This window comes from Eubalaena glacialis, chromosome 9, assembly GCF_028564815.1.
Source record: "Eubalaena glacialis isolate mEubGla1 chromosome 9, mEubGla1.1.hap2.+ XY, whole genome shotgun sequence".
Classification (NCBI taxonomy): domain Eukaryota; kingdom Metazoa; phylum Chordata; class Mammalia; order Artiodactyla; family Balaenidae; genus Eubalaena; species Eubalaena glacialis.
In genome coordinates this window covers 9,219,922-9,233,407 of record NC_083724.1, presented here as the reverse complement: position 1 = coordinate 9,233,407, position 13,486 = coordinate 9,219,922, and the positions used below count along the sequence as shown (strand labels likewise).

At 43.1% G+C, this 13,486-nt stretch overlaps 1 protein-coding gene across 1 annotated transcript in view; it reads left to right on the top strand.

The window, feature by feature from the left end:
• Nucleotides 1–13,486, top strand: part of GARNL3 (GTPase activating Rap/RanGAP domain like 3) — a 159,920-nt gene that overhangs the window by 94,965 nt on the left and 51,469 nt on the right. The window contains exons 7-9 of the mRNA XM_061200963.1: nt 6,821–6,885; nt 9,283–9,346; nt 11,172–11,198. Coding sequence (XP_061056946.1) covers nt 6,821–6,885; nt 9,283–9,346; nt 11,172–11,198 — 156 coding nt within the window. The remainder of the gene's footprint in view (nt 1–6,820; nt 6,886–9,282; nt 9,347–11,171; nt 11,199–13,486) is intronic.

Sequence of the window (13,486 nt, the reverse complement as noted above, 5' to 3'; positions counted from 1 at the left end):
GGTTTTGGATCGTCGTGTTTTCATTGTCATTTGTCTCCAGGTATTTTTTGATTTCCTCTTTGATTTCTTCAGTGATCTCTTGGTTATTTAGTAACGTATTGTTTAGCCTCCATGTGTTTGTGTTTTTTACGGGTTTTTTTCCCTGTAATTCATTTCTAATCTCATAGCGTTGTGGTCAGAAAAGATGCTTGATATGATTTCAATTTTCTTAAATTTACTGAGGCTTGATTTGTGACCCAAGATGTGATCTATCCTGGAGAATGTTCCATGCGCACTTGAGAAGAAAGTGTAATCTGCTGTTTTTGGATGGAATGTCCTATAAATATCAATTAAATCTATCTGGTCTATTGTGTCATTTAAAGCTTCTGTTTCCTTATTTATTTTCATTTTGGATGATCTGTCCATTGGTGTAAGTGAGGTGTTAAAGTCCCCCACTATTACTGTGTTACTGTCGATTTCCTCTTTTATAGCTGTTAAAAGTTGCCTTATGTATTGAGGTGCTCCTATATTGGGTTCATATATATTTATAATTGTTATATCTTCTTCTTGGATTGATCCCTTGATCATTACGTAGTGTCCTTCCTTGTCTCTTGTAGCATTCTTTATTTTAAAGTCTATTTTATCGGATATGATTATTGCTACTCCAGCTTTCTTTTGATTTCCATTTGCATGGAATATCTTTTTCCATCCCCTCACTTTCAGTCCTTTCAGTCACATATGTGTCCCTAGGTCTGAAGTGGGTCTCTTGTAGACAGCATATATATGGGTCTTGTTTTTGTATCCATTCAGCAAGCCTGTGTCTTTTGGTTGGAGCATTTAATCCATTCACGTTTAAGGTAATTATCGATATGTATGTTCCTATGACCATTTTCTTAATTGTTTTGGGTTTGTTTTTGTAGGTCCTTTTCTTCTCTTGTGTTTCCCACTTAGAGAAGTTCCTTTAGCATTTGTTGTAAAGCTGGTTTGGTGGTGCTGAATTCTCTTAGCTTTTGCTTGTCTGTAAAGCTTTTGATTTCTCCATCGAATCTGAATGAGATCCTTGCCGGGTAGAGTAATCTTGGTTGTAGGTTCTTCCCTTTCATCACTTTAAGTATATCATGCCACTCCCTTCTGGCTTGTAGAGTTTCTGCTGAGAAATCAGCTGTTAACCTTATGGGAGTTCCCTTGTATGTTATTTGTCGTTTTTCCCTTGCTGCTTTCAATAATTTTTCTTTGTCTTTAATTTTTGTCAATTTAATTACTTTGTGTCTCGGCATGTTTCTCCTTGGGTTTATCCTGTATGGGACTCTCTCTGCTTCCTGGACTTGGGTGGCTATTTCCTTTTCCATGTTAGGGAAGTTTTCAACTATAATCTCTTCAAATATTTTCTCAGGTCCTTTCTCTCTTCTCCTTCTGGGACCCCTATACTGCGAATGTTGTTGCGTTTAATGTTGTCCCAGAGGTCTCTTAGGCTGTCTTCATTTCTTTTCATTCTTTTTTCTTTATTCTGTTCCACAGCAGTGAATTCCACCATTCTGTCTTCCAGGTCACTTATCCGTTCTTCTGCCTCAGTTATTCTGCTATTGATTCCTTCTAGTGTAGTTTTCATTTCAGTTATTGTATTGTTCATCTCTGTTTGCTCTTTACTTCTTCTAGGTCTTTGTTAAACATTTCTTGCATCTTCTCGATCTTTGCCTCCATTCTTTTTCCGAGGTCCTGGATCATCTTCACTATCATTATTCTGAATTCTTTTTCTGGAAGGTTGCCTATCTCCACTCCATTTAGTTGTTTTTCTGGGGTTTTATCTTGTTCCTTCATCTGGTACATAGCCCTCTGCCTTTTCATCTTGTCTATCTTTCTGTGAATGTGGTTTTTGTTCCACAGCCTGCAGGATTGTAGTTCTTCTTGCTTCTGCTGTCTGCCCTCTCTGCATGCTGATTTTTATCTCAGCTACATAGTGTATCAAAATTGCTATGCAGCTCTTTTTGGAAAAGAAATTAGCAGAAACGTAAAAGAACAATAATTTAAAAAAAATTTTTTTTAATTTTTTAAATTTTAAACATCTTTATTGGAGTATAATTACTTTACAATGTTAGTTTCTGCTATATAACAAAGTGAATCAGCTATACATATACATATATCCCCATAAGGAACAGTAATTTTTTATACACACACACATACACACACATTTGCATGCATGCATACCTATATAGCAATAAAGTAGCAACTTCAAAAAGCCCAGAAAGAATTTCCAGGAACCACTACAGAATAAACTGTGGCTAGGAACTTTTTGTGATGATTAAAACTAGTACTAGTAATAACAATAAAATCTAACATTTATTGAGCACTTACTGTATGCCAGGTACGTCCTCCAAATGCATAGGTGTTATTATAGTTTAGGGAACTTAAATGACATGACTGAGGGAGGTGGCAGACCAGGCAGAACCCAGGACTGCATGCTGAGCTGTCACTACTGTACATAACTAATTCTATATGTAATTCTTTGACTCATGCTGTCACTCTCCCTATCCTGTGAGCTCCATGAAAGGAGGGGACATAACTGCTTTGTCCTCAGTATCCCCACCAGCAAGCCCAGCGCCTGGCACATAGAAGGAGCTCAATAAATACCTGTTGAATGAATTCATGAAATGATTAATAATTAATGAATTGAAGTCCAACTTAACCCGTGTGCTCTGCTGCCTCTATTTATATAAACTTCTATGTTATGTTTCAGAAATTTTTCTTTCTTTAAGCAGGTTTAAGGTAAAAATCTGATCTAAAATAGTTAAGTCTTACTCATGAATTATTTCCTGCAGACAAGTTTTGGCCTTACCCCTCTCCCCATGCCACTGCAATTGGGGTCAGTCTTGCCATCAGCATGGCTGTCCTTGAAGCAAGTTTAAGCGTCAGTTTTAGAAGATAACGCTGGAGAACAGGTGCCAGTTTTCCCCAAGTGCATGATCATCTCTTCTCCTTAGTCACCTACTGAGAAGGGCTGGTGCCTTCGTCCAAAGCCTCTTATCTTCTGCACCAGGAAGGCTGTTTTCTGGCCCCCTCCATTTTTTTTTACTTATTTTTTTTATGTTTGCCTATTACAGTATTCCAGTCTCTTCTGGCTTAAATATTCTCTTCGGATGACTCTGTCTCTTTTGGACAAATAATCAGCCTTTCCGATTTCAGTCCCCTAGCCCTGTTTCTCCTGAAGTAAATGTTTGGGTATGTGAAGAGAGGATCTCTGAGACCTCATGGTGGTGGGAGAGGAGGACCTGGGATCCCCACGGGGCCCTCTGGGTTCTTTCTGGTTTCTGCTGTGGAGGAGCAACGACTGAGGTGTAACTGGTCTCCTCCGGCTTTTGGGGGGGGTCATTGGAGAACACCTGTCCCTGAAGTCCGTGGTCCCGGCCGTTTGCTCCTTGTAGTGAAGTCACTGCACATGTGAACCCAGGTCTCTGCCGGTTGCCGAGCCTCTCGGAAGTGCTGCACTCTCTCAGCCCTGGCTCACACGGGAGGAGGCGGGAGCGTCGCCTTAGGCTCGGGTCTCTAATCTTGCTGGCCATCCATGCTGGAAGCTACCGAGTTACTGCCCCTCACTGTGTTCAGACAGGTTCTGCCTGGACACCAGGACTCCTCTGGAAGGCCATGCCTGGGAAGTGAGCCTCTAGTCCAGGGGCCTCCAGGGCTTACCTTGATGTGCTTACAGCTTCCCAACCCCTGCCCCTATCAAGGCCTGCCCTCGGGACGGAGGCATCAAGGGCCCCAGCACCTAACCCCTGAGCTTCCCTGTCTTCCTTCTTCCCTCCTTCCACTGAGGCAAGGGTCCGTGTCGCACTTCTGCTACCTCCTTCCGGAAGAGATTTTCTCAGTCCTATCTTCTTCCTTCAGAAAGCAGTCACTTCACCTCCTCACCTGGGACGGTTGCCAGGTACTGGGGCAGGAAGTGTGGGGCAAAGGCAAGGGGAAGTTTTGCTTATTTTAATTTCCAAAGATATTGTCTGTATTACATTATAAATTGTGATGAGCACTCTGAAGGAAACGAAGACAGAGAACGAACAATACGGAGGCCTGCCAAAGTGAGATAGTCAGGGGACGCTTCCTGAGGAGGTGACATTTAAAGAGACCCACAGGATGAAAGGGAACCAGCCACATAGAGAGTAGGGGGAGGGGTGGGGGTCGTTCCAGACAGAAGGAACAGGAAATACAAGAGAAACAGGAGGCTTCTGGGGATGACTCTTGGGTGGTGAGAGAAGTCAGGGAGGGGGGATTGAGACCCAGGACCACCGTGGAGGCAGCATGGGGTGGGCAGAAGGAGCATTAACCCCCTTCTTCTGAGAAGTGCCAATGCCCAAATCCAGAGCCTCTTCTCTCGGCCCTAAACTATGTGCAGGGCTGGCTAGGTGTTTGCTGCCACTGAAGGGCAGTGAGGAGATGAACACATCAAAGCAGAACATCGGCGTCAGGGTCAGTTATTGAGCCCCTGTTGGCCCAAAGCCAGCACTGGAGGCTGTGGGGAATCCAACAATGCAGGTGACTCAGCGCTCCCTTCCTCCCCCCGTGAGCTCACATTCTCTCATTAAACAGAAACACAGCTAAACGTATAAACCCTGCTAGAAACTGTCTTGCACATCTCTGGCTGTGTTCCTTCTAAACCCAAAGAGAAAAAATGACTCACACTTGTAAAAAATCCATCCAGACAATACAGCAAGTGAAAAAGAAGAGGATCAAAATCCAACTACTCAGTGATAATCACTGCAGCGTCCTTCTCGACATCTGTCCGTAAACACACACACACACACACACAAACACACACACACACGCTAAATGGGGTAATGTGGACATGCACTTCTGTGTCCTGCTCTGCTCACTTAGTGTTGCCTGATATGCACGTGTACTTGACTCTCCCTTGCATTTTTTGGTTCCACTGAAAACAGAGAACTGGAAGGTGTTTCTTCTAGAACAGCAACCCTGGAAAGCCACAGAAAAAAAAATGACGGGGAGGAAGAGCTTTACCCCTTTATAGTGAAGAAACATACAGATCCACAATCCCAAGAGCCCTGGATTTCACATCCATTTTAGCAGCTTGTGACGATGTTACCAGCACCCAGGCAGGGCTGGATCCTCCCTCTCCCATTCCATACATTCCCCCCAAAGCTGCCCCGGTCTTCTCTTAAAAGCTGCCTTTGGTGTGTTTGGTGAGAAGAAAAGGTAGACAAGCAAGAAGGTCAGATTCAAGACCCTGTTCTAGATGGGTTGGCATCCCACACAGGTGACCACAGTATGAGGTAAGCTGGGGCCGCTGAAAAAGCAAGGCCACAGGACTAACTCAGGTTTCAGTGGGTGGGTCATGTGGAATTTGAAAATGCATATTCCTATCATAATATTTATATGTAGGAATTTTTAAAAATCTATGTAATGCAAACTACAAAAAAAAAAAAAAAAAACCTCAACCTAATTTCCTTGGCTAGTAGAGAATCCAAAAGAAGGTCTCTACCTAGTGCAACTTCTGACACTTAACTGGGAAGGCATACTCATCCCCAGCCTGGAGTAGGGGTGAGAATACCCAGTTCTCCAGGGCCCTGGGTGTGAAAGTTTAGTTTGCCAAAAGAGATCATGGGCTTGAAAAGTTTGGGGAACTCCACTCCGTGCCATTGGTCAGGGCTCGGACACATGAGTTTGCAGATGTGTCCCGAAAACATGAACAAACTTGCCTGATTCCTACAAGGAATGTCCTTTCCCTTCTCTAGCTGTTTGTGCTGCCCATTTTATTATTAGTCATAATTAGAAAGGGAATTTTATACGTGGACTGCGTCATAATCTCTTTTGCTAAATAAGCGTGTAGTATAAATCCTTTGCGAATTATAAATCTGTATCGCCTCTTTCTTGGAGATTGTAAAAGAGACTAGCCCTCACCTCTCCTGGGTGCTTAGATGTGGGACTGAGCCATCAGGCAATCCTTCCTTCATTCCCTTTCGTTCAGCCAGTATTGATTGAGTACTTCCTATGAGTTGGTCACAATGGGTACTCATTCAGAGAGGAAGAAACAGACTTTAAATAAGTAAACACAGACAAATATAAAAGTACACCTTATGAAAACTTCTCTGAAAGAGTTGGGTGATTTCTAGTTTAAAAACTCTTTGACCTGGAGGAATCACATTTGGGTCCCGTTGAATGTGTGGAGACAGTTTTCTTCTTCTGATCTTTGAGGCTGATCCAATTCTTGGCTCAGAGACCAAACCCCCTTCTCCTCTGGTTCAGACGGCTCATCTGCTCATCACAGCACCTGAGACAGCGCGGACCCAGCAGTCCAGACGCTGAAGAGTAACGCTTAAAGCGTAAATGCCGGGACTTCCCTGGTGGCACAGTGGTTAAGAGTCTGCCTGCCAATGCAGGGGACAAGGGTTCGATCCCTGATCCAGGAAGATCCCACATGCCAAGGAGCAACTAAGCCCACGCACCACAACTACTGAGCCTGCATGCCACAACTACTGAAGCCCGCGCACCTAGAACCTGTGCTCCATAACAAGAGAAGCCACCACAATGAGAAGTCTGCACACAGCAATGAAGAGTAGCCCCCGCTCACCGCAACTAGAGAAAAGCCCATGCACAGCAACGAAGACCCAATGCAAAAAAAAAAAAGAAAAGAAAAGCGTAAATGCCAGGTAGGGGGGAATGGTGGAAGATGCTGTCGAACCTCAGTAAGAGTTTTTCTAACATAGAATGTATTTATATATATGAAGAAAAATGAGAAAGACTGGACATGGGTTTCTTTTAAATGACCAGGTAAGACTCTCTCAGAGATGGAAATTGCCAGACTTCTCACTGGTTTGCTGTTTTGACTTTCCAGGGTACCCAGAAAATATGCCTTCCCTACAGCCCCACAAAAACGCTATCTGTGAAGTCCATCTTAAGGTGAGTACGAATGAGCAGAAACCCAACACCAGGCACCCATAAATGGGTTTTTTCCTGTGATCATTCTGTTGTCAGCTTGCTATTTCCTTGGGCCTTGGCGTTATACTCAACATTTTGCTAAGCCCTCGACATGCATTACCTCACTGAATCTTCACAGCAGCCCTATAGGACAGATAGTGTTATTATCCCCACTTTATGGATGAGGAAATAGAGGCCCAGAAGGACAAAGCCAAGATCACACAGCTTGTGTGTAGTAGGACTGAGGCGCAAGTCCAGGTCCAGCTGGTTCCGAGCTTTGCTCTCAAGCATCTGTGTTCTGCATGCGTCGCCTGCTTCTTTTTTCCGGCACGCATGCAAATATTTTGGTTTTGTAAAGAAGATCAAGAAATTTTTTTCCTTTCATTTTTCTGGTTTGAAATAGAAACTCAGATGTCAGCAAATGCTTCTCTGAGAAGAACGTGCTTATTCTTCACCAACAGAAAGTTAAATGAATGGAAGGGACCGCTCGCTGCTCGGTGCTCAGCTGCCTCTCGTGCCCCCATCTTTCCACCTCCCTCTCATCTCTCCCCCATGTCGGGTGGCAGCCTCCCCTCGGGAATGCCACCACGCAGGTCGGCCTGTTGCTTTGTCACCAGCTAAGATGTTACATCGTAGTAACAGTAGCTTCTGTTTGTCAGGTGCTGTGCTAAATGCTTGACAAGCATTCTCTTGGGGAATCTTTAAATCAGCTCCGTAAAGTAGATCTATTACTACCACCACTCCACATAGGAGGAATCAGAGCCTCAGAGAGGTGAAGAGATTTGACAAAGATCTCACAGCTGGTAAACCACAGAGCTGGGAATTAAACCTGGGTTTGTGTGATGCCAGGGCTTGGGGTGTCAACCACCAATGCCATCCTGTGTGAGTCTGAGACCTTATCCTGGTGGCCTGGTGATTTAGTCTTTATTCATCTGCAACTAGGTGGTGGCAGGAGGTGGTGTTTTTGATGTCCCCACCCACGACTCATACTTGCCAGAATGTCTGTTAGAGTGACAAACTTGACTGTCAGTTAGGGATTGCAATTGGCTGATGAAAGGGTCCTGAGATTAAGAAGTAAAACATTTCATATCTCACGTTCAAGCTTGACTTCGTCTTCAGATTGCAGACCTTCTCCCCTCTGCTCTAGGCCCCCTGATCTTTCTCTTGGCCAGTCTGAAGCCCGAGCTAAGAGGGCATCAGTGCAGAGGTTAACCTTTTTCTTGAGCACAGAAGTATCTTGCTGCTTCTAAATCTTAACTTGCTTTGAGAGTAATAGTTTGAATTATATTGGCTTAAATTTCTGTGAATCCTTTTTTCTTCTTCTTCTTCTAAAATGAAGTTTCTCCAGCTCCTTTCTTCTGTATATTTAAAGACCAGGGATTTCACTGAGTTGTAATTTCATTTAATTGTCTGAGTAGGCCTTCACTTTTCAGTCCTCCACTCATAGCCAGAGCAAGCAGCAGCAAGAGAGTATTTTTAAAGATGCAAAGATTAAAACTTCTACAGTTGCTGCCAATAGAAGAAAATATTTTATCTCTGTTTGTTACAATCATGAACTTGGAAACTTAAAAGGAAATTAAAATATAAATACTATGGAGTCAGATAAGCCTGAGTTCACATCATGGCTCCACTACTTCACAGCGTTGTTATCCTGGACTATTTCTTTAACTTCTGAGCCTCAATTTACTCATCCTTAAAATGGGGATAAAATAGTACTTGCCTCATAGAGATTAAATGAGATAATCCATGTAAAGCATTTAGCAGGGTGCCTGGCATATAGTAAATACTCTGTAAATATTAGCTATTATTTTTACCTTTCATTTACAAATATGAGGATTCTTGCTGAAAGGGGCCTTAGACATCATCTAGTCCAATTTCCTTGTTTTACCTCTAGAGGAACTTAGCTCAAGGAAATTCACGTTGCTTGTCCAAAGCAAAACATAAAAGAACAATCCTGCTAAGGACAGCCTTTTGCCCTAAGTGGGAGAGGAATTGCCAAAGGAAGAAAGACATGTCAGGTCATCTTAATTACATTTCATTTTATCATTAATTGCTATGTAAATGTCAGTGAATCACTTTTTTAGTAAATAAAAGTAAGAATCATGGAGATTAGTCAAGGTTGCCTGAAACAGATGCTCTCAATTCCCCCCTCCCTCTCTTACTCTGTGAGGGTGCTCGGGGTACAGCCGCTGCGGTTGGTTACTCGCGTATGTTCCTTCATTGATCACTCCTTGTTGGTTTGTACCTCCTGTGGCCCTTCAGGGAATCCAGCTATGATTTTCTAGGAGGTAATACTTAGCTTTCCTGAAGACCTGAGACTGGCTCCACATTATTTGAGTTTCCACCACACTGCGGCTCACTCTGTCCATTCTATTACAGTGCCATGAATCTGGACAAATTCGAGAAAGGCCCCAGGGAAATTTTTCATCCTGAGATACAAAAGGTAACAGAGAATTTTGTGCTTCATAATTGTATAAATTTGATCACAGTGTTAGAACTGACAAATCATCAGTGATTCTTAGCCTAGGATCCCAACCAGAATCACCAGCGGTTCTCATCATGGAGAACCTCCCACCCGACATTCTGATGCAATCAGTCTAAGATAGAGGCTGGGAGTCTGTCATTTTCAGAAATTCAGAGGATAGAAGATGTCCAGGAAGCTGTCCTGTTTTCTTAGGACTTACTGTTAAGGGAAAGCAGTCCGCCTTGGGAGAAAAACAATTTAGAGTCATAAACTAGGTAGCAGTCCATCAGAAAAATGTCAGCCAAACTTTTGTCTTGCAGTTGCCATCAATTTCGCTTTGAAATCATCCCCTTGAAACGTATAAACACAGCCATCACTAATGGTGTGACAGTTGTGTGTTAGAGCTGAGCTTCGAGGAGTTGGCATGCCAGGTGGGGTGACACAGGAAGAGGCTGGAGAGGCAGGTTGGACTCTATCCAGGAGACAGCGGGGAGCCAGTAGAATCTTTAAGCAAAGGAGCATCATGCTTAAATCTGCTTTTTAGGGAAATAATTCAGGCAGTATGAGAAGGATGGATGGAAGCGTGAGCGATCTTTGTGTGCATACCTTCACGATACAGTTAGCTTTTATAATAAGTTACTGGCTCTCAACTTAGCTTACCAGAAATGTATAGAATTGTGAATTCCCATGTCTTTTGTTCTAATTTAATTTTTAAAATAGTATTTGTACCCTGACTCAACCCCAGAAGGAGCTGAGGCAAAAATGGATGTGTTAGGTTAAACTTTAAGCAACTTTAAGCCATACTGTGCTTAATAGTAGTTCCTTATAGCCACCTTAAAAACAAATTAGAATTATAAATTCAGTACCAGTGTGCCCTTATTACTTCATTTGTACCAGTTATCATACTCAATCCTTTCGTTCTTGGAGCCTGGACCCCCAGACACTGGGGCCAAAACCCACGAGCCTTTTGGATGCTTCCTTCTGCATCTTGCTGCTGAGCAGATCCCCTCTGCCCAGAGAGGTCACCCCTGCCTGGCCATCCTTATCTGCTTTCTCTCTCCCACAAAATGAGACAGGACAAGAAAACGAGATACAGCAACCTTCTGCCTATTTATGTCATAACTCTATGCCTGTTTTTCACCAAACAAAAGACACTTTCACACTCTCCCTTCCATTCATGAGCTTTCCCTCCATCCTCTGTGGGTGTGAGCATCCAAGCGTGTGTGTGTGTGTGTGTGTGTGTGTGTGCAACTTACCAGCAGTAGTTCCCCTGCTGTCATCAGGTGTCTGTAGATTTCCCTTAGGAAGGCTTGAGCAACAGGCTTCCGGTGTAGGGAAAAGAGTTCTTACAAATCACTGGATCCAAAAGGTAAACAGAAAATAAACCAACTGCACTCTAAAGAAGGCATCTTTCCACCAAAAGTGGGAAGGTGGCTGATGCTGTTTTAAAATGTTATTTGTCTGTTTCTGCTGCCCTTCTGTGTAACATTTTTCTCGGGCAAAATCTTCCCAGAAGCGGCATATGATAAGCTAGCTTTAAGTGGTTAGAGAAACCTAGGTATCTGTGTTTCTTCCCACTGCTGTGCATCATCTTTGTTCCCCGATAGTTGTGGTATAATATGCCTTTCCTAAATGACCAGGTATTGTATAAAAATCTGTAGAGCTAAATTTGAATATTTTAAGCACTTCGAAGGGGGGAAAAGTGGTGTCAATGTCAGTAGACTGAAGCTTGGCTTTCACAGAAAGTCAACATATAATGACCACCATTCAGCATGGACATAACTTTTCGAACTTCATTTGACAGGACTTGCTGGTTCTTGAAGAACAAGAGGTAAGTAGTCTCGCGAGACGCCTGGTCCTGCCGCTCTGCCTCCATATTTGTAAACGAGCTTCCCCTTCACCAGGAACACAGCCCTTTCTCCCAGGCACACCTCTCTGTGGATTTGCACAGCGAGAATCTCTTATCACTGAAAGACTCCACTGACATGTTTTCTCGGGTGTATTTCAGAATTTTCTATGCAGCTAGCTGTAAAGATAGAAAAACAATCAAGCTGCTTAAATCTGCTTGGAAATATTCGAATGTTAACCTCATGATCAGGGTAAGGAATTAGGTTTTTGTTTTCCTTCAGTTAAAGCTAGTGTACTTTATTAGCACACTCGACTTACAGAATGCCATATTATTTGCATGTTTCCATTTCCTGTTGTCCCACTTTAAAAAAAAAATATGTTGGGTTTTCCAAGTCCATAACTAACATAGAGAAATATCCAAAATATTATCAATAGACAGTTGAGTAAATCAGTGGAGTGTGTGTACACTGTGCCTCTCGGTAAATGGCAGTATCATCCGTCCAGTTGCTCAGGCCAAACTTGGAAACATCCTTGACACCTCTCCTGTCACACCCCCCATCTAATCCGTGAGCACATTCCATGGACACGTCTCAATGCCTCCACCACCACCGCTCGAACCCCTCGACACCAGCCCCACCGTCTCCTTCCCGGACTCTGCAGCTCTCCAGCTCTTCTCCCTGCTTCCTCTCTTGCCCTCTCTTCTAGTTTTCATACAGTATCCCAACATGCCAGGCCAGGTCCTCCCTACGAGGGCCTGTGTGCTGTGGCCGGTGCCACCTCTCCATCCTCTGCTCTGCACTAACCACACTGACTTCCTTCTTCTTCCACCTCCTCAGGAAGCCTGCTCTTCCCACCGCAGGGATGCTCCTCCCAGGTGTCTCACGGGTCACACCCTCACTTGATTAGCATCTCTGCTCAGCAAGGCCTTCCCTGGTCGCCTGTTTAAAATAGCACACCCTGCCTCTCACCCACCGCCCTTCTCACTGCTTTATCTTCTTAACACATGGATTTCATTTATTCAGTTTTTATCTGTTGCCCCTACTAGAATGTAAGCACCATGAGAGCAGGGACTTATTCAATTTTGTTCACTGCTGTATCTTCAGAGCCTAGAACTGTGCAGATAGAGGACACAGAGTAAATATTTGTTGGTTGAATAAGTGAATTATGTATTGATTGAATGAATTATGAAATACTATGATGCCATTAAAAAGAATGAGGTAGACCTCTATTTACTGGCATGGAAACATTTCCACGACATAGTATTTACTGAGAAAAAAGCAATTCACAGGGGAATACTTACAGTATAATCCCAGTTGTTTTTATAAACACAGATTTCTATGTGTATTCATTCACTCCTCTCCTCCATTCATTGATTCAACAAATGTTTACTGAACTCTGACTGTGGGTGAACCGTGTACTACTTGAGGCATTGGGGATACATTGCTGAACAAGACAAGGTCCCTTCTTCATGGAGTTTACAATCTGGTGGGCTAAGACCAACTAAGCAAGTAAATAAGCAAACATAAACACGGTACTATTGACAGCCCCAATAGCTGTGGGGAAAGTAAACAAGGTAGGTGATGTGGGGTCAGGAGTAGGTTTTATACGTTAACCAAACAGGGAGGGTTTCTCTGAGGCAACGGCATCTCAGCTGATTCCTGAACATGGCGATGTAAATGCAAGGAAGGAGGCTGAGAGGTTTCACCGCCAACTGTTGGCAGGAGTTGCTTTGGGCAGGTTCATGGAAGTGTAAGGTGGGGTGAGGCAGAGAGCGGGCAGAAGGAGACATCTACATTTTAATCTACATATTATCCATGTATGAATCATGCTTTTTGCTAAAGAATCCATGAACTCCACGTGTAGTTTATAAAAGGCAAAAAATAAAAGTCATACACATTTCTGACAAACATTTGAAAAAATACAGAAATGCACAAAAGGCATAAAGAAAATATCACCTACAATCACAGAGGAAACTAGTATTGGTATAGTATCACATTTTGATATATGTTTGTTATATTTTATATAAAATTAGGATTATACTATATATAGTTTTTATGTCTCAAAATTACTCTACTCACTAATTCACAAATATTTATTGAGCACCCAAGAGTGCATGCACCTGCGCGTTGTGACAAACAATACAGAAATTTATCAATGGAAAACATGAAAGCTCCCCCACTTCGCTACTTCCACCCTCCCTTGAAGAACCACTGTTTGCTGTTTGGTGTATATCCTCTCACACTTTTCTTTGGATCTCCCAAATTTTGAAAA